The following is a 20,125-nucleotide window of genomic DNA, read 5'->3' as shown; positions in this document are numbered from 1 at the left end:
TTCGAATCCCGTACAGGCCTGACTTTTTTCAGGTCTGATTTTCGCTATTGCACAAATAGCGCTCTCTACTGCGAGGATCGTGCATCGTACGTAACGTTAGATTTGTAAGTAATTTTAAATAAAAGGAGTCAACTAAACATTTACCAAATATTAAACCTTAGAGTGTGATGTAGAGCTCATCAGTCGGTCAGTAACCTTTCAGTCAATTTCGGAATTTTCAAAATGAAGAGATAACAGAATGCGGAGAAAATGTGTCGATAAAAGGCAATTAATTTTAAACCAGCGCAATGTATAAAGTTTACAGTGCATTCTATATCCTATTTATGCACTTGACACGGGCCAATCAGGAATGAGAAATTTTAGTGAGTGCGTAATAGGGTGATTTATACGAAAGTAAACCTCATTTTTTTTTTTAAATTTAGGTTTATTTATTTACAAATGTAAAATGTTTTATACCGTTAAAACCTCAAAGGAATACTAGGCCAAAAAACAGGTTGTCTTGCATCACACTGTTTGTTGTAATTCAGCTGAAGTGATGCTTCAAGAGCCATGATCTTATAGGCATGTTTTCCATAGAGTGTTGACATCTCCTCTTTTCTCTTTGAACCTGGTTGTTCTGTTGGAGCACTAGTGGTGGTATTCAAATGAACTGACCCAACTGATCGACAAAAAAAAAGATGACTAGATTGAGAAAAATGGAACAAATTCTTCAAAAGTGGGAAATGGTGAGGCCTTATACTTAGTGCATTGTTCTGATGGACAAAAGAATTGACCATGTCATTGTGCTTTGTTCTTAGGAAAGGCACTACTCTGAAAGGGTTCAATCTTTTGTCCCACCACCACTCCCATTTTCTTTTTGCCAACCCACCTCCATTCTTAATAAGTAGTTTCTTAGAAATCGACTTTGAAATAAAAGCTAGCGCTAAGAACTCACGACGTTTCGACTTCTCTGAGGTCATTTTCAAGTGAGTAAGTTTTCCAAATCAGCATAAATATGTTGAAGCAAGTTGAAGACGATAAAATGTGGCGAAAGCTAAAATATGTGAAAAAGTGTAAACAATATACAATGGAAGAGGATAAAAGAATAAAAGAATAAAATAATAAAATAATCATAGCACGAATTGTTCTAAACAAATAGTTTGGCGTGAATTGAATCGCACTGACATTACACAGAATTTGAATCGTACTGACATTGCACTGACATCACACAGAATTTTCGAATCTTAAGAAAGTGTCAGAACAAATTTGACTGCCTTGTTTTTGAAATTTTTTTTATCAAAGAACTGAAACCAACGTTAAACAAACAGTGCGATTCAATTTGCGCCAAACTATTGGTTTAGAACAATTCATGTTACGATTATTTTATTATTTTATTATTTTATTCTCTTCCATTGTATATTGTTTACACTTTTTCACATATTTTAGTGTTCGCCACATTTTATCGTCTTCAACTTGCTTCAACATATCCACCTCCATTCCTCCATGTTAATGTGAGTTATTGGTCATTTACAATATAGATACTGATGAAATACCAGGATTTCTCCTTTTACTAAAAAATCATATCTTCACCGCACGCAGTGAAGATACTATTTTATCTTTCACGTGTGAGGATATTGGTGTGGCCATGGTTACCAAAATAATTACCCAATTGCTGTTTTGAAAATGAATAAAAAAAAGTTGTCTTTTATATGGAAATTTCATCAGTATCTATATAATAAACAGAGCATTACATGGCCGCTTGGGGATACGAATTTTATCTTCTCGTGCTGAAAGTATCTCTCACTCATTCGCTGCGCTCACTCGTGAGAGATACTTTCAGCACGAGAAGATAAAATTCGTATCCCCGCGCGGCCATATCCTCTATTTCTCTGTGAGCACAGGGTGGAAGAACTGACAACTAGCTCTACAACATGCAGAAATGTGAGCAGGTCAACAAAAAGAATACGAGAATGGCAGTAAGATAAAAATTACCACCTGCTCCATGGTTCTGTGATTTCCTTAGTAACACTCACCCTGCCTCTCTCCACCAAAGAGTAGAATTTGGTACTAGGAAACTGTCTAAAACCTGGTTAATCATGTAAAAAAATGCAAAGTCTGTTTACAAGCTAAGTGGCCCATAAGGCTGGTCCTTTATTCCCGTTTCCTTAGCATGAAGTGACTACGAGTATTTCAACTCCTCCCTAGATGGGATGCTAGTCCATCAGAGGGTTCCCCCACAGCATTAAATTCGCTGGTACCCATTTAAACACCCGTGTGAAGAGAAGCACTGTGAGACTACGTCTTACCGAAGAACACAACATACGTAATGTTCCCAGCCAAGACTAAAACCTGGACCACTTGATCCAGAGTTAAGCACAATACCTATGAGGCCACTGCACCAAATCATGTGGTAATTACACATATCATTTATCTGCAGAGGACTAGAAGTTCAAATAATCAGTTCCTGCTACATAAACCAAGATAAGCTCCCGTAGAAGGAGTCACTTGGTCCCTCGCAGACTTGACATGACTTACTTCTTTACATGCTTCTACAAATGATCACGATACACTCACCCTCAATGTAATCTCCATTCTCTTCCAATAGTTCTTGCTTCCCTGGAAAAACAACAGACAACATGAAATTACTATGAAAAATCTGATTGGTCAAGAGCGTTTAATCAAAATACAATAGTGTGTTGTAAAGTTGACATGATAATTTATGCAACATCTGTGGTAGATATTACATTTATTAAAGTCTGCTTAGTTTCCAAGCTTTTTATCTGTAGGGTGTTCTCAAACTTTTGCTAACTAAGAGAGGGGTGTTTTGTTTTTCAGACTGTTTAAAAAATGTGTAATAAAAAAAATATTGAATTTGGTTTTTGGTTAATATCATTAATTATCCCAGTTTGGCTTCTACAGATAAGTAGTAACAGACTTGTAACAGAATATGATTTTAAAGTTTAGCTGAAGCAGATGTATCATTGATATATTGTAATTTGTCATATTTTGTTCATATGCCATAAAAAATAATATTGCAAATACAGAGTTATCAACTGATCCAGACCGCATCCTCTGTCAACAAAAGGTAAGAATGTTAACTGAGAAGAAAGTGCTGCCTTTGTAATAATATCTGCAAATGGTTAGACTTTCTAGTCTTCTCGGATAGAGACGATAAATGGAGGTCCTGTCTCCTGCAGGGTTGGGGTAGGAGACGTTAATTTCCCACAGACGAGATTACTGTGTGATGGATGTCCTCCCCGGGGTGGGATGGGTGGGTAAAAAAAGAGGTTAGGTGTCAATTGGAATGAAAGTTCTGTTCCTTTCTCCTGCCATTCCTGTGGCGAATGAATTAAACTTTAAACTTAAACTTAAACCAAACTAAATTAAACTAAAGAAAACTTAATATTGGCAATGAAAATTTGGCAATGTACCTTGTCATTTCATGCCAAAGAAACCAGAACAAGTTGGATAGTCTATTTGGCTCCAGTGTAGACTCAACTTTTTTCTTTCTAAAAGGAATGCCTTTCCTTATCCAATGTTTCATTGTGTTTTGAGACACTATAATTCGCTCTATATTCTTATTAGAAGGTAGGCATTGTGGAAGTCAAGTGCCTTGAATGAGACCATATCAAAATAACCTTCACTGGAGTCTGACAATGGTATTAAGACTTTGCAAATTATGTGCTGATTAATTTGAAGCTTCAACATACCCAGCCCCTACCCTGGAAGTTCACTGTCATCCATGCATGGGGGGGGGAGGGGGTTTTGAACCTCTCCTTGCTGGGGTAGGAAATTCAAACCAGAAGTGTCAAGTGTTTCCAGCGTAATACAAGTGTTGTATCTAAAATATGGAGGTAAATAGTTCCCTTTCCTGACTGAATGGCTGTGGATAAAAGGTCAGGTCTAGGCTTTTAATTGTCAGGTCTAGGCTTTTAAGATCAGTCAATATGTGGAAAGCCACAGTTGCTGATTTTGCCTTTCACAGAAAAAAAACAAAAAAAAAAAAAAATGGGTGGGGCATTAAAAAACAATTTTTGCCCTACAGGGCAGAAATTTGAACAAACCAATCTGCAAATTTCAAATGCCCAGGAGGTTGCCCAGGGGGATTTTGAAGCTTCAAATTGATCATCTCATGAAACCCTACAATATCCAAAATGTACTGACAACAAAATTCTTTTCACAATAACAATACCTTATCGAGAAAACAGGTAATCCAAAATTAGACAAATACACCAGCCTAGATGTTTCATCTTAATATAACAACAACTATTCTTTGAAAAAATCATACAAGCACAGGAAAGATAGATCATTAACAAATATAAGGAACCAAAGGAAAACAATTAACTTACTCTGCTCCCGCTCTTGTCTGTGTCTCTCTGATTGTTCCAAAAACTTCCTGAAGTTTTCATCGACTTCCATTTCAACATCACTGCCCTCATCATCATCATCATCATCGTCAACATCATCATTACCATATCCATCATTCACACTGTTACTATGGTTACCAAAATCCTCATCTCCATATGCACCTTTTTCATCACCAGATATAAGATCTCCCTTGGAAATAAAATCAGGATGATTTTTACTACTTACTGAATGTTCACCTGGTAACCCTTGCCATGGTGTACCACGAAAATAAATTGATTCTGCACAGTCTCTGGGAGAGTTCATTTGATCAATTCGGGTCTCTAATCCACCATAATTCTGCCAGCATTCACACTGATCTTCCCCGATCGCACTCTGTTCTACACACTCACAGTTCTGATCCGGAAACTGAGCATGTAAATTATACAAATACGTGTTCCACCACCATAGCGACATTTGATAACAATAGTTTGCATTTACTAAAGCATATGAAGCGAAACCCTCGTTTCTCAAATAACGATTTTTTCCATTATCACGTTCATGACTGTTTTCATCATCTTGTGGATCTGCCATCACACTTGATCTCTACGGCACGAATGAGATGGATGTTACTCAAACATTTCGACCGCCATTTCGATAAAAGCCTTGTTTCCAGATGCTTCCGTCCGCCTTCCGTCCTAGGTCTTGTGGGTAACTCGAGTCTGCTGTATGCTGGTCAGCGGCTTTTACAAACATAAACAAAATGGCTGCTCAGAGTTCACACGTGTGCGATTTCGAAGGGTGCGGAAAAACGTTTGGTAAGGAGATCCGGCTCGTTGAACACAAGCGGATGCATACAGGAGAGGTATAAAAGCTCTTTTAGTTTCATTTTTTAAAGAAGATGATTAAATTACCACAGGATACAGCTAAATCACAAGAATACTTGGCACGAACGATGGGAACGTTTTGGGTGCGTTTCGCGCGCAGTAATTAGATCATTTAAATAACATGAGATTTCGATGTTTTCCCAGGTAGGTGTGGGTCGCACTTGGGCAAAGTTTTCAACTTTGCCGCTAAATAACCACAGAAAATTTGAAACTGCAACCGGAAAGCAAACTTTTGGTTTCAACTATCAGGGTCACTCTAGGTGAAAAAAATGTTAGTGATGACACTTTGATAAACCAGACACACGTTTATCGACGTGCTATGGGGAGAGAGCAGTGAGCTGAAAAAGGAAAACAAACGTTAAAAAAAAAATGCGTCCCGTTGAAGCATTGTCAATAACGATCACGGTGATGCTTATAATTTCTTCTTATTCAGTTAAATCACGAGCACTTTTTTGTCTTTCGTATGATCTATGAAAGATGGGTTAACGCCTGTTATACTGTTTTGACTGCCGCTATGATGAGAGCGAGAAATCGACGTCAGCGAAGATTACTTCGAGTGCCATATGCCTGATCAGTTCCACGACCAGTTGAGTCGTTTGCTGTTTACTGACAAGCGATGACAGTTACTGCTGTTATAGCCATTGTTTAGCCCGAGTTTTCCGAAATCTACCTGCCCCATCCAAGCGCTACGGCGTCTTTGATGTTTTGGCCAGTTTTCAAAGTTTTTGTGAACTGGAAAAGTTAGGTTCGCATTAGGCAATGTGCCCCGATGACAGATTTTTACACCAAAGTGACCACATTCACACCAAACTTTGCCAAGTGTGACCCATGCCTTACCTGAATCAGGGATTATTTTTCCTCTTGATTTTGAAAACAAATTTTTTACCTAAGGCCCATTTAATTTATTTAATCAGATCTCTGTGAAAATTTTAGCTATCTTTCCAATTATCAAGGATATATCATATTTTGTGTGTTTTTTTTCAAGCGATTAGTTGCCTACTTTACCGTATACTTGTCCAAACTCGTCATAATTTGAATGCAGCGATAGTTGTTGGTCAAGTAAGCCACTCAATTTGATATGATGATACTACAAAATCCTTTTTCTTCTAATGTTACTACCCAGAAATTAACAAAACTCGACAGTCGTTTAGCTTGATCGTCACAGTGGTCAAAATGTTGTGGACGAATTAAGGTCTTTTTGTCCAAGTCTTTTTGTCCAAGTCTTTTTGTCCAAAAGTATTTTCACCTAAATCTGTTTGTTTACTTGTTAAGACTTTTCTCTAAGCAAAGTAAATAACTTTTAGAAGGCTAGATAAGGCTATATAAGGCTATATAAAGAACTTGTTGTGAGCCACCGCCATTTGGGTATGTCGGACACATGGTGATGTTACATTCCGTTGCCTTTTACGCTCAGTAGACGCTGAACAACAAGCCTAATATTCCCATTTCTTTCGCGTGAAATAATTAAACGGCAAGCAAGTCTTTATTTTTGCTACTATTTAATAAAATATATTGCATTACAACTTCATTCATTCTCTGTGTTTTAAATTCATGACGTTGAATTTGAAAAACAAAGATTCTTGAACCAAAAGGGCAATGGCTTGCACTGATAAGTTCTTTATATAGCGTTATCTATGATATAATATAATATAATGACTATTTATTTTCTTCGAGAAAAGACCTAACAAGTAAACGAACAGACTTAGGTGAAAATACTTTTGGAAAAAAAGACTTGGACGAAAAGACTCTTGGACGAAAAGACCAGACACATTGTGGACTCATGAGAAGTAGTGGAGTGCATCCAGAACAAATTTTGACCATTGTGAGACCACAGTATAATGATAAATATCATTGTTGATAAGAGTACAGACCATTAAATAAAACAGTTCTTTCAATGCGTGACATATTGCATAAAATGTTGACTTGAGCAGTGTTGTTTGTACTCTCATTGACAACAGTAAAATGGCCAACAAGATTGTGATGTTATTGCCAATTGTGGAGAAAATGGTGTTAAATGAAACAATATCCTCACATGATATTTTCTAGATCCATAACACCTTCCTATTATCATTTCATTAATACTGTTTGGAGGACCTGCTTATTTTCCACTCTCTGGAATGAAAGGGTTGAGAAGATATTTTCAGGGCTATATTGCTAGTGTCTGCTTATTCATGTGGGTCAGTGGCAGATTCTCACCTTGCAGTTTTCTTAAAACATTTGTAATTTCAGAGACCATGCATATGCCCCCATGAAGGATGTAACAAATCGTTTGTGAGATCTGTCCATTTAAAAAGGCACTTGTTATCACATGGTGGAGAAAAATTATTCAAGTAAGTTTTTAAATGGGAAATGCTGAATACATAAACGTTGTGAAATACAAAGAAATTTAAATTTTACTGTCAAAATGAAACAATGGTAACTTGTTGAAAATGTCATGAGGATATGGATATGAAATGTTGAAACATGTACAGAGGAGCCATGATAGGTTAGAGGTGAATTATCAACCCTTTACCCGCTGACATCTGTATGCATATATTCTCCATGCTGCTCTCTATACATTTCCTAAGGTGCTTACAAGGAGAATTTGTTTAACAATCCAGAGCTTCTTTAGTTGCTGATCATTTCCTTTATTCTCTTGACCCTAATATGTGATTCAGCAGTATGAATGTGGGGAGAAATTAGGTGCTGGTCACTCGTAGAGGTCGAAGGGCTAAGGAGTGAATTGTTGAATGGGTGAACTAGTTTGTTCTTCAAATTTACTAAGTTAGAATCAGGAAGAGGCTACGGTAATCTAAGCAGCGAAAAAAGAAATTTTTTCTATTGAATTGTTGCAGTAAACTTTATCTTAATCAAAGTGACAGAATGGGGAAAATGTGGTGCTTTACACAAAAGCCTTTTAGGAACAGTTGGAATGTGGAGACTGAGAGAAGACAAACTTAAAATTGCTTTTACTCCTGACTTACTATCCCAACCTACCATAACTTTCCTTGAAGGGAATTTATATTACAGTCACTCACATTTAAGAATAATTAGCAAGGAAAAATCAATACAAATCAAGAACTGCTCACAGGTATAACTGTTTTGGCCTTCTCAGATGCAGCCAATGTGATATGTTATTTATAACAAAACACAACTCCAAGCGCCATGAGCAGCGAGCTCATAATAGGCCCTTTAAGGTAAGTTGGTTTCCAGCTTTGCATTTCCATTATGATGCAGTTGGGAAGCATGCCTTCAATAGCCACCATCATTTATCACCTGATATATACTTAATTATTCCAATTATTTTTAAAACCCTGTGAAAGCTTTCTATTGGTAAACCCTTTCGACAAGAAGAATTTAATTTTATTGCAGTGATGAGTTTGTGTGATCAGATCTGTAAGATACTGGGATAAATCTTTAAGACGAAAGGTAGCAAACATTATGGCCATTCTCAACCCAACTTTTATTTTTCTAAGCACTCTGAATGCTTGCAAAGTTGACGGGCATTATGGGTACTCAATAGATCACAAGAACCTTTATGATGCAAATTGATAGTAGTGCAATGAATGGGAGAAGCCTTCATAGTGTGCAGCAGGGCTCGACACCAACTTTTCAACTTATTAGCCAAGTGGCTAGTGACAACTTAGAAGCTACAACAATTTCAGTTTGTTTACTGGCCAAACTAGGTGGTGGAAATAAAATTTCTACTAGTCTATGGTTAGTTGGCTACCATTAGTGTCGAGCCTTGGTGCAAGCTTTAAATCCCAATCATTTTGTTTTGGCAGATTGGATGTTAGAATTTTCCCATTAAAGCATTCTTTCAGACTTACCCAAGAGTTCTTTTTTCGGATTGTACTTGTGTAATATTTAATCTTTGAACTCCCCATATCTGATTGTTACCGTAATTCTCATCTTTCGCTGCTACACATATCCTTGTAAATAAGTTATGAAAATCCAGTGTTAGATGAAGGTAAAAATTTCCTCTTCAGGGTAGACACCAACGGTAGCCCACTAGCCACAGACTAAAAGAAATTCAGTTTTGGCTAGTGGTTTTCAATTTCCACTAGCCGGTTTGGCTAGTAAACAGACTGAAAATGTCATAACATGTAAAAACATCTAAGATGTCACCAGCCACTTGGCTAGTAAGTTGAAAAGTTAGTGTCGGGCCCTGATCTTGATAAGTTTGAATATTCTCATTACCCATTTGTTGGATAATGTATGGATAGTATGAGGAGAAGTTACAAGTTAATCGCTTCTGGGAGTTAAAGCGGTTAAACATCTTTATGGTATATACCATTTACTATCAGTTATAAGAGACTAGAAAGCAAATTGGTCTTAAATCATATGGCTTTCCTCTTAAATTATATTATGATGTTAATAATTTATTTGCTGATGTCTGTTACTTTTACAGTGCAATGTTAATGGTTGTGATGAACAATTTACGAAATGTAATCAACTGAAAATTCATCAGCTGGTCCATACTTGTGAAAAGCCCTTTAAGTGAGTAGACCAAACAGAACTATTCACAATCTTTTAATGAAACAAGTTTCATTTGACCTGCAGATAAAAATTAAGCAAATAAATGAGCCTTGTAGGCAGATGGACTGCAATTTAACACTTTAACTCCAAAGAACTAATTATAAATTAATTCTCCCCTCTAGCTGCTACACATTTCCTTGTAAATAATTTGTAAGAATTTGGTTTTAGATCAAGATAACAACTTCCACCTGATGAGTTTGAGTATTCTCATTACCTGTCTGCTGGATAATGTATGCATGTTAGTGGGAGAAATTACTTGTTAATCACTTTTTGGATTTAAAGGGTTTAAAAGCAATTGCAGAAAAGAAGCCTGAAAAAATTCAGGCTTTGAAGGCATCCAAAGCCTTCGTCACCAGATACTAGTTGACCTACAAAGCCACATGGTGGAGGTGAGGCAAGTTTTTAGAGAGGTCTTCTTTCCCATAAAGGTAAACCCTCTAAAGCAATTGGTATATGTTGATTTAATATTTTTCAAATGCTAATGATAAGATTATGGTTACAGGTGTAAAGAGCGAGGTTGTTTGGCATGTTTTGATGCTCCAGGGAAACTGAGAAGGCACCAAAAACGGCATGACAAAGGTAAAGGCATATGTAACTTTAGGCTGCTGTGGCCTAAATTCAGAGGCTAACAACTTCACTATCTTGTGATTGTTTGGTCATCTCCAACTGAATGTAGAAATCATCATTTTAAGGTTACTTTTTGATCAAAGCATTGAGGTAATCACTGGGGTCTTACAGGTGTCAGATTTCTCAGTTACCCTTGTATCAAAACACAGATTCCTGTTTCTCATTCATATAGTTTGGTTGGACACAGTTTGAGTACTGTTGGCAACAGTTTTTCCTGGCAACCCTGTGAAAACCTGTTTTCATTTTCAAGTCTCTGAGTTATTGGTACTTTACTTTTGAGGAGCAATTATCTTTGATTTTATTTATTGTTTTCTTACAGGTGTTTTTCCCTTCTTTCCAAGGTATCGGAATGATACCTTTGCTCATGACTGGCTGCGCAAACATGTTTCTTCTCACAAGTGCATTCTTTTCTGTGAGGGATAAGCATGCCAGGCTTCCATTTGGACATGATAATTCAGAATGTGCCCTACAAAATACCAGTGATTTGTTTTTCTGGCCTTTTATGGCTTCACAGTAACTTGTACATAATTTCATTTGTTGTTCTAGGAAAGCTCTCGCGGAGTGCCTTTCAACGTAATGCGTCAATCAGTTCAAATCTTTAACATTCACCCCACTCCCTGGACAACCCTTGGGCATTGAACTTCAGAAGATTGGTTTGTTCACCTTGCTTTGCATTTTAACTCCTCCATGTCAGAAAATAAAACATTTGTTCTCCACTGGAAAGATATTTCAGGTTCAAATTCCCAACCCCACCCAGACAAGGTTCAAACTCCCCATTCCCAGGAAGGCCTTTGGTTAAATGCTCTATTCTCTGGGCATGGACTACAGGCAAATGCCTGTGGGTTGCCAAAGTGGTGGTGGTGGGGGCGGGGTATGTTGAAGTTTGAATTGATCAGCACAACAAAATCAGGAAAAATATCAAATTCTGACATTCATCCAGTACCAGTAATTTTTTTCCATGAAATGCTCATTGCAAATGTTGCAATGGTGGTGATGGGTGACCACCAGCTATAATTTTAATATGTGCTACAATTTGCACATTCCTAATATATTTTGAGAGATAAAGAGTCACTTGATATCACTGAAAAAGGTGTATCATGAATTGGGTTTTGAGTTCAACTAGACAAAAGGCAATTGTAATTCTCAGAGACGGCTGTTTTTAGAAATGGTAGTTCTGAAAATCATTATGCCTCATGCAAATTACTTCCCCTGGAAGTTTTGACTTGTACTATGTACATCACTGAATTTCCTCACATGTCTAGTACCCTGTAAGACAGATGTTCTCCAAGCTATTTAGTTGCCTGCCGAGCTGGCAACATTTTGGCAAGAGATAGAGTGTTCAGTATTTTCTTGGTTCAAATTATAGCTCCCATCTTTGAACTTTACAGAAGAGGAAGGCTGGGTAGAGAAAGAAAGTTGTTTGAAGCAGGTGAATGAAGGTCAAAATAAAGAAGAGGGGAGGGGTGGGGCCTCTCCCTTCGCCCACTCTTACACTAAATCAAACCTGGCTGGGCGGATAAACAATTGCGAGCTTGTAACCTGAACTCCCCCCTTAAGACACCTCTACTGCAGGTTGCTTTTTAAGTGTCTTTGTGACCCTCACTTCATTGGATGAAGTGTGACAAGATGCTCTTGGTTGTGTTTGACATCCAATCAAAGAATTGGGCTTTTGATTAAAGTTACAAACTAAGCGCATTATTCTGGATTCATTGTCTTCCAGGGTACTAAGAAGGTTCTGTTCTAAGAGCCTCATGTAAGAGGTATTATTGTGTCAACTAAGATACACCAGTTTCAAATTTTACCCACAGTTGTGTTTGTTCTGATAACATGTAAAATCATGATGTTGATTTTTTAATTTTTCCTGTCAATCAGTCAGGAAATATTTACATTTCTTAATACAATTATAATTTTATGTATTAATCTGTACAGCTGTTTCATGATTTATTTTTTCTTAACCTTAAAGTACCTCTGATTGTCTTTAACTTTTGGTCAAACAATGAAAATCCATGTTTAACGACGGCATTAAGTAGATGAATATGTCTTCAAAAAGTATATCATTATAGTTATTCGTACTTAAAATAAAATTCCAAATGTTTTGCTATCACCGGTACCAACAAGTCAAGTTCACAAGAAATTTAATTTTTTGGAAATGAAACTTGAAAGAGATAGGTATCTTTTTCTGAGACAAATAGTCCATTTTACAGTTGTGTGCTTGGTTGCCAAGCCTTTGAATGGGAGTGAGGCTAGGGTTGACCTTGTTGTGATACAAACCTTGCTGCCTTTCAAATGTAAATGACTTTGTTATCATGCTAAGTAGATACAGGTCTCTATCACAACAAGGTCACCTTCAGCCTCACTCTGAATCAAAGACTTGGCAACTAAGTACACAACTGTAAAATGGCCTATTCAACTGGAAGAATTTTTTCCTGTAGATTTTAACATGCTCTAAGAATTCCATTCCTTGTTCTTAGTTTCTTATACTAGAAGGGGATGACCAAGTTACTAGACACTTTTTGAAATCTTCCTAGTCATCTTAGAGCAACATTGCAGTCTGCAGCCTTTCTCTGCCTGTAAGCGGCATGGAAAGCCACAAAACCTTAGAACAAAAATTTGTCTTTCAAATCAGCAATCTCATCCCTCACTCTTTCAAGGAACGTTTTTTATTCAACTCGTATGTTCTTGTTTTTCATGTTGCCAAGTTTCCACCAATAGCCTAGCTCAAACCTCACACAAACTGCAAGATTTGCTCTGACGAAAGGCTAACAATGGAAATGTCAGCTTCAGAATCTCTTTACAGTGGTCAATTCACTTTATCAACTTACTTGATAAAACCAAACTATACAGGGCAAGAGATTATAAACTGTTTATAAACTCTTCCCCATAGCTAGCCAGCAACCATTTTCACGTTAGTACTTGTCAAAGGAACGGGCTGTGACATATTGAGCCCACGAAGATAAACAGATTTTCAGCGGCTTCTCAAGTGACACGCGGAGCAAAATGGCGGTTGAACTCCCTCCTCTTCGATCCCTTCAAGACTTTGTTAGTGACGCCCAGTTCACTGCTCCAACATTCCACGACAGGGAAAGAATGGAGAACAGGATGATCAATAATCTCATTTATTATCAGACCAACTACTTCATTTGTGCAATTCTAATTGTCATTGTAGTCGGGTGAGCCAACTTAATGTATCACTCAGTTACCAGTAGTTTAACTTCGGACAATCAACCTTTTGAGGCACTAGGATTTAGCGTCAATGCATTTTAGCATACGTTGCTACAGCCCCATCATTATAAAACGAGATAATTCTTAGTGACAAAAACGACTTACGAAGAGGAGGGGAAAAGTAATATGTAATATTTTTCAAAATCAAATGCGGGTTATTTAATATCACCCTCTGAGGAAATCTGGTACAAAACATGATTTTTGAACGTATTATTAATTATTCTTGAAGTCAGCTTCTGTAAAGATCCAAAGTGTTTATTATGTTGTGATATGCTGCATGAAGATATAAAACCTGCCCACCTATTTTCCTACAGGTACCTTCCTTCTTCAAGACTCGTTGAAACTCCTGCTTATATTAGCAACTAACCGTTTTGTTTTTTTTTTACAACTGGTACTCATTCAGTGGGACAGTATAAACCTACTTACAAATATAGAAACACCATAGATTGTAATCATCAATTTTCTAGGTGAGATGCAATCAATGAAGTTTTTCTGTCTACATTTTCCTTTCCTTAGGACATTATATCCAAAGGATTTAATCATTGGTGCTGTCACCCTTTTTGTTGCCTTTGTGCTGTTTGGCATTGCTGAAAGCAGAGAGCCAAGGTTTGCACAGCTGAAGAGACAGTACCCTTCCTTATTACCTGTTGCTGTGGTTGTCTTAGCAATGCTTGTTATTTACACCCTGGGGTCCATACTCGTGTTCATCTGGGGTGTGACAGTGCCAATAGTAGGTAGGATGGTCTTTAGGGCGACTTAAGATATTCATCAAAGGTATCAGAATAAAACTTTAAGGAGTATTAAAAAGAGAATTCTTTTCCCAAACTCGCTTGAGCAGGATTTGCTAAATACATTTTTCAGTGCATTGTTTGGAGCCTGTACTATCCATCAGCTGATGATACTTATAATTATCTTGGGGAAAGGATCCTCTTTTTTTCTATGAAGAATATTATTACTTTTTAAAGAAACTGCTATGCTGTGTGAATTGGCAACTTAATCACTTTAATTTTAATTGGCTAGAGGTTGATTAAGGTAGATAAACATCAAGAATTTTTCCTTCTCAGCCCTTTGTCTGAGAAAATAAACTAACATCTGACCTTCAAAAGATAAGCTTTTAAAGTTCAGTTTGGGTTCCTTACTCTACACCAACAAGGCTGTGTTCTAAGAGAAATTGAAGGGAGCCCAGTGCTCAGAAACTGTGAAATCCAGGGTTCCCATCATATGCTTTTATGAAGAACAAAAGTAAGGTGCCAAAAGTAAGATGCCCAAGAACAAAAGTAAGGCACCAGGGGCCACCAGGCGCTGGTAGACCACAGCCCTGCTCTACCAGCTTTAGCTTAAGCCAAAGGAGGGATCTGCAGCATGGTAGAAAATGAACTCTTTCAGAGTCCATATGTGGCTTCCCTTTTCCTTTACCTTGCAATCAGTGTTCACACACAAACTTTCATTCAAATTGTTTCTTCTTTTTTGGCAGTAATACTTCTTCATGCTGCAATGAGGAAACGCAACATAAAAAACAAATTTGCCAACACAGTGGAGCTGTTCAAGGAAGATGTCACACCCATGACCATCTTGCTCTCTAAGATATGTTCTGCTGAAGAACAACAGAGATGAATGGGAAATTTAGTATAATTTTTGGAAAAATTCACTCCCAGTGCAATATTTTGTATATCAGACAGTAATGTATAGAATTGGTGTTTTTGAAGTTAGTTGCATGCAGTGGGAGATCTAGGGGAGGGGCCTAGGGGGGCCTACCCCTCCCCCACATATTGGGGGTAAAAAAAAAAACTGCAGAAGGAAGAAAAGTCAGCAGGTTTACACACACAAAAAAACTTCCTTCCCCCACCCCCTTGGATCTGTCATTGGCATGAGTCACTTGTTGCTCATGAATAGTTCGAAGTGGGCCACAATTTACGAGAAAAGCGGCAGTGGAAAATGAATTACCCCTCCCTCAAAAATAAAAAAGAAGTTTGGATTTGATGTTATCAGTCCTAGGAATACCACATAAGGTCAGGTACAAAATAGAATGAGCTTTAGGGGAACGTATGATATCAAAACAAGTAATGTCATACTTTGAAAGTCAGCCACAAAGTCAATTTTTGACAGCTAAGTCACAAGATATACAATCTAATCGTACCAAAATCTATTTTTTTATGTGATTAAAATACGAGTAAGTTCAAAATGAGACAATTTTCCCTAGACAATACGACTTGTTTTAGAGAGGGTTACCTTTTGTCAGACTGCGAGTGTAGGAAAAGCAGTGCATAATCATCTAAGCGGTAAGCCTGAAAAGTGAATTCGTTTCTCAGGCTTAGCATTCAGCGGTTACTCTAATTGCTGTTCAGTAGTTTACCAATAAAGATAAAATTGTTTCTTATCGCTCGTTAGTCAATATCGTTTTTCTCTTTTTTTTCATATAATTATTTTCTGTAACTTTCAAAAGCATTGAGTATCGTTAGGCCACAGTATCGAGCTAGATTACCAGATGTATTCTCCGTTTTACAGGCAACGAGCCTTGTAAAGCTTTTACCTTCTTGCCTAAAATTCGAAGATATCCACCTCTATCAAGAGCGCTTTGCGAGACTTTCAGACCCAGACAGTCTACCTTTTGACCGACGGGTCACTAAATAAAGAAGATAGATCAATCAGAATCGAGCAGTAAAAAGTGACGTCACTGCCTGTGATAAAAACGGTATCTTATTTTTCTTTTTGCGTAGACCATACCGTTTGTGATCAGGGGAGGTGAGTAATGTTTGATCCAATTGTTTTTGTGATACAAATCGCCGCCAAGTTAAAAGAACTACTATTAAACAGGTACCACATTAGACAGGACTGCTGTGAATGACTCCTGGACGATTGTTTTCTTTCAGACAGACACTCTAATAAGAGGTTTCGCCTAAACTTTCTGGTAAGTTCTTAACATACGAGTAGACTAATCGAATATACTAGAAATACTAAAAGCCGTCAGAGTGTTGCCAGAGATTTAACCAGGATTTCTTAACCAGTGAGAAATTCTTTAATTTGTCCAACCAAATCACAGTGAAACATATTTCCAGTTCTTCTTGGTTGAGGAGCTACATTTGCCAGTTTCGCCGCGCCTGTCTTTATTCCTCGGTGTAAGATCTTTTGCACAGCGAGCAATTTCGTTATTTGTAATAATTTTCCATCAAATGTACAAGAAATGTAAACTTGGTTTTATCAAACAATAAAGGCGCACAATATTGGTTTATCTAATGACCAAATCTGAGAAATTCGCTTCAGTAAATATCTAAATCAAATTGGTTTCTGTCTTGGCTTTATCAAGTAACCAAACACTGAAAAATTGTTCAGATTTGATATCGGATGTTTACTTAAGGTTATTTGTGATAATGAACAAACAATAACTTATGATCGGATATTAACCTGCCAGATAGGCCTCGTTTTTCGTTTTTTCAGCCGGAGTGAACGTAAGCGCGAAGCGAGCGTGAGAAAAACTACACGCAACGCGCGTCACGCGTGTAAGTCTCACCCCTCGCGCTTTCCTCGCGCTCGCATAGATAACACTCGATATGTGTGTGCTCTTGTGCAATTATGTAGTTTAGTGAGTGCGAAGGCCAAAAGAAATGTATTATTAGATGTTTTCAGTAGATTAATCCAACCACATTTTGATTACTGTAATGTTGTTTGGGCAACTGCGGTACTGGCCTTTCCTGAAAAGCTGCACCAGCTCCAAAGCCGTGCAGCTCTTACTCTGCTGCAGTAGTAGTTGTTGTCTTTATTTAAATAGGGTAGCACATAATAGTTTAAAACTAATAAACTTGTGGCCCTCTACTATATATGAATGAAAATTACATTATTAAACTATAAGTAATGGACAGGTAATAATTCTATGATAAAAATTGAACAAATAAATAAATACATAATAAAGTTCAATAAAAATTATGGATAAAAGTAAGGCAAGTGAGCTTGATCTTGTAGAAATTGCTTTCTCAAGGCGGGCTTAAAACATTTTACACTCGGCTGCTCCCTTATTTCACAATTTAAATTGTTCCAGTCCTGTATTGCAGACACTACAAACGAGCTACGAAAAAGAAACTTGATACTGATGAGTTTTTCCGGGCAATAAGTTGGCGTAGACTAAATCATCAAAGGCTAGAATTTACATCCATTATTGTGTACAAAACTCTACAAGAAATGACTCCCGTATGTCTAAATTCTCGATTTTTATTTCGAAATGATGTTACTCCCGGCCCAGCCGATTGAGGAATTCCGAAAACAAATCGGCTCTTCCACAGCACCGAACCAATTATTCGCAAAGAAATTGCTGAATTATGGAGCAGCCTATCCCAAGATCTATGTTCTGTAGCTTCTTTAATTGATTCAAACGCAGACTACGTCATCACAGCCGCAGCATCCTTAAAATGCAGCCTATGGACATGACAGGCTTTATCTTATTTTACTGGTAAGATCAGTAAAGAAAAATTAGATGTTCCACTTGTAAACTATGCTGAAGGAATCATGTTTTAACCGTGTATGAATAAAGCTGTTAATCGATCAAAACGAATTATTCAGATCACTATTTGTTCTTTACACAGATATCTTTCTACTGTGAAGACGATGGTCACAGTAACGACTCTTCGACTTGCCATATCATCTGTTTTTCTGATATTTAGCTCTTATTATGTGACTGCAACAGTTCCATGTAATGGGAATGGTCAGCCTCAGAAGGTAAATTCACAGTTTGGCTCAAATACCATTGAAGATAACAAGGAGAGAAAATAGAAGAATTCTCAGGCTCCCCCCCCTTCCGCCCTTCCCCACAAGTAGGGACTTTAGGGAGCTTTAGCAACGAGAGCGGCAACGGCAGAAAACAATAGACTTAATGAGCAAAAACAATCGCCCTGCACGTGCGTTTAACATTTTGGTACATTTCTTTGCCGTTCTCGGCAAAACAACAACGTGAACTTACCAAATTTTAGGTTTTCTCCAGAACGTGAGCGCACGACGGTTAATTTTTCTTTCTTTTTCCTTACTTTAACGCCGTTCGTAGTGATATAGTCCCTCAATAGTTCGCCAGCATTTTCCAAGTAAAACACATCGGAATAATCTCGAAAGAGTTACAAAAACGAAAAGTTAGATTTTGACACGACGTTTTCGTTGCCGTTGCCGTCGCCGTTGCTAAAGCTCCCTTTTAAGCAGTCAGGACGGCAACGCCATGCAAAACGTCGATTAAAAAATGAGTTTCTACTTTCAGTTAGAATTTTGAAAATGGCTGCATGTGTTAACCGTCTCATAAGGCGCCAGACCTCAAACTCAACATAATGCAAAAAAGTAGCGTTGAGTTCGAAATGTAAATTAAATTAATTTGCCGTCGCGGTTTCGCTTCGCAGACGACGCAAATTTTGGTGATTTCACGTTGTTGTTTTGCAAAGGACGGCTAAGAAATGTACAAAGTTTTAAAACGCACAAGCTGGGCTATTGTTCTGCCAATTAGATCTATTGTTTTTCTACGTTCTCGTTACCGTCGCCGTCGTGGTTTGCTTAATTTTAGGGACCTTACGCAACCACGATGGCAACGAAGACGTGGAAAAACAAGAGATCTAATTGGCAGAATAATAGCTCAGCACGTACGTTTTGAAAATTTGTACATTTCTTAGCCGTCCTATGCAAAACAACAAAGTGAAATCGCCAAAATTTGCGTCGTCTGCGAAACGAAATCGCGACGGCAAATTATTTTAATTTCCATTTGGAACTCAACGCTACTTTTATACGTCATGCTGAAGTTGAGCTGTTGAGCCGTATAAGACAGTAAGCTCCTGCAACCATTTTTGAAATTCTGAATAAGAGTAGAAATTCATTTTTTAATCGAAGTCTTCCTTGGCGTTGCCGTCCTGATTGTGTAAGGTCCCTAAAGTCCCTACTGACAAGAATGAAGGGAAAGTCGTGAGTAGGTTTCCACTCCCGCGCATGCTTGACACGTAAATAAATCAAGGCTCATTGAGATATCCTTTCGTTTAAAATCTGTCTTCGTATTATCGATGACTGTTTGGTCAAAATAGATCCAGCCTAGCTGAAAAGCGATTAGAATACGGCCCAAACGTTTGGTTACTTGAATTGATCGCGAGCTCATATAGCTCTCAGTTCAATCGCTTCGGCTTTGATTATGCGAATCTCACTATCCATGTCATTAACAATTGCTTCCAAGAAATGTGCTCAGTCATGCACAACAGGATCTTGCTGTGCACAGGGAATTCCAGGCTCTCCCGGTTCCGCGGGACCGGCAGGTGTTGCGGGTCCACCAGGCGCTACTGGTCCCCAGGGCCCCGCCGGGTCACCAGGAGTGAATGGATGTCCAGGAGGACCAGGCCCAGCGGGACCGCAGGGAACTAAAGGCCCTCCTGGACCTCATGGAGGTAACTGGAAACAGTGTGTCTACAACAACCTGAGAGACGAAAGAGATAATGGGCTAATCACGGTAAATATTATTTTCAGGGTAAATTATCGGTGTACCGGGCAATTTAAATCTGAACATCAAATTTTATCCAAGAAGGAAGATGATTGGTTTTGCT

The 20,125-nt window shown here is 37.9% G+C and overlaps 4 protein-coding genes across 11 annotated transcripts in view; 3 read left to right on the top strand and 1 right to left on the bottom strand.

Moving 5' to 3' along the window:
* Positions 1 to 403: 403 nt before the first annotated feature.
* On the bottom strand, positions 404 to 5,023 carry LOC111339510 (uncharacterized). Of its 3 annotated transcripts, none has more exons than XM_088732214.1 (4): positions 4,329 to 5,023; positions 2,554 to 2,595; positions 1,975 to 2,065; positions 404 to 658 (listed from the first exon to the last, which is right to left on the bottom strand). In XM_088732214.1, exons 1-4 carry the CDS (start codon positions 4,915 to 4,917, stop codon positions 628 to 630), a joined length of 753 nt encoding a protein of 250 aa, XP_088588340.1. In that variant the 5' UTR covers positions 4,918 to 5,023; the 3' UTR covers positions 404 to 627. The 3 variants fall into 3 exon arrangements, with proteins under 3 accessions (XP_088588340.1, XP_022801929.1, XP_022801923.1); XM_022946194.2 differs by having other exon boundaries at positions 2,013 to 2,065; positions 4,329 to 5,022; XM_022946188.2 differs by lacking the exon at positions 1,975 to 2,065 and having other exon boundaries at positions 4,329 to 5,020.
* A 39-nt stretch (positions 5,024 to 5,062) lies between these two features.
* Positions 5,063 to 12,459, top strand: LOC111338755 (transcription factor IIIA). Of its 3 annotated transcripts, none has more exons than XM_022945283.2 (6): positions 5,063 to 5,188; positions 7,440 to 7,540; positions 8,305 to 8,386; positions 9,601 to 9,689; positions 10,231 to 10,307; positions 10,675 to 12,459. In XM_022945283.2, the coding sequence occupies exons 1-6, from the start codon at positions 5,087 to 5,089 to the stop codon at positions 10,776 to 10,778; spliced, it is 555 nt and encodes a 184-aa protein (XP_022801018.1). In that variant the 5' UTR covers positions 5,063 to 5,086; the 3' UTR covers positions 10,779 to 12,459. The 3 variants fall into 3 exon arrangements, with proteins under 3 accessions (XP_022801018.1, XP_088588346.1, XP_088588347.1); XM_088732220.1 differs by having other exon boundaries at positions 5,182 to 5,293; XM_088732221.1 differs by lacking the exon at positions 5,063 to 5,188 and adding an exon at positions 5,491 to 5,615.
* A 145-nt stretch (positions 12,460 to 12,604) lies between these two features.
* LOC111339460 (PRA1 family protein 3) lies at positions 12,605 to 15,956 on the top strand. The gene is made up of 3 exons (XM_022946133.2): positions 12,605 to 13,525; positions 14,094 to 14,311; positions 15,052 to 15,956. Exons 1-3 carry the CDS (start codon positions 13,353 to 13,355, stop codon positions 15,189 to 15,191), a joined length of 531 nt encoding a protein of 176 aa, XP_022801868.1. The 5' UTR covers positions 12,605 to 13,352; the 3' UTR covers positions 15,192 to 15,956.
* Positions 15,957 to 16,093: 137 nt separating this feature from the next.
* The window catches only part of LOC111339444 (collagen triple helix repeat-containing protein 1), a 5,123-nt gene continuing 1,091 nt past the window's right edge, over positions 16,094 to 20,125 (top strand). The window contains exons 1-5 of one of the 4 annotated variants that reach the window (XM_088732218.1): positions 16,094 to 16,319; positions 16,392 to 16,485; positions 17,947 to 18,018; positions 18,152 to 18,284; positions 19,762 to 20,031. In XM_088732218.1, the coding sequence (XP_088588344.1) occupies positions 18,174 to 18,284; positions 19,762 to 20,031 (381 nt within the window). In that variant the 5' untranslated portion in view covers positions 16,094 to 16,319; positions 16,392 to 16,485; positions 17,947 to 18,018; positions 18,152 to 18,173. Of the gene's footprint in view, positions 16,486 to 17,946; positions 18,019 to 18,151; positions 18,285 to 19,761; positions 20,032 to 20,125 lie in introns of all 4 variants that reach the window. The other 3 variants (XM_088732217.1, XM_022946112.2, XM_022946103.2) reach the window with 3 other exon arrangements.

This window comes from Stylophora pistillata, chromosome 9 (genome assembly GCF_964205215.1).
Source record: "Stylophora pistillata chromosome 9, jaStyPist1.2, whole genome shotgun sequence".
Taxonomy (NCBI): domain Eukaryota; kingdom Metazoa; phylum Cnidaria; class Anthozoa; order Scleractinia; family Pocilloporidae; genus Stylophora; species Stylophora pistillata.
This window is presented reverse-complemented; position numbering and strand designations above follow the sequence as displayed.

Coding starts and splice junctions, on each gene's coding strand:
- LOC111339510 (XM_022946188.2), bottom strand. CDS start 4,917: ATGGCAGATCCACAAGATGATGAAAACAGTCATGAACGTGATAATGGA. Junction 2,596..4,328: donor CAGACAAGAGCGGGAGCAGA/GTAAGTTAATTG, acceptor TTGTTTTTCCAG/GGAAGCAAGAACTATTGGAA. Junction 659..2,553: donor GAATGGAGATTACATTGAGG/GTGAGTGTATCG, acceptor TTTGTCGATCAG/TTGGGTCAGTTCATTTGAAT.
- LOC111339460 (XM_022946133.2), top strand. CDS start 13,353: ATGGCGGTTGAACTCCCTCCTCTTCGATCCCTTCAAGACTTTGTTAGT. Junction 13,526..14,093: donor CTAATTGTCATTGTAGTCGG/GTGAGCCAACTT, acceptor TCCTTTCCTTAG/GACATTATATCCAAAGGATT. Junction 14,312..15,051: donor TGTGACAGTGCCAATAGTAG/GTAGGATGGTCT, acceptor CTTTTTTGGCAG/TAATACTTCTTCATGCTGCA.
- LOC111338755 (XM_022945283.2), top strand. CDS start 5,087: ATGGCTGCTCAGAGTTCACACGTGTGCGATTTCGAAGGGTGCGGAAAA. Junction 5,189..7,439: donor AGCGGATGCATACAGGAGAG/GTATAAAAGCTC, acceptor TTGTAATTTCAG/AGACCATGCATATGCCCCCA. Junction 7,541..8,304: donor GGTGGAGAAAAATTATTCAA/GTAAGTTTTTAA, acceptor TGGCCTTCTCAG/ATGCAGCCAATGTGATATGT.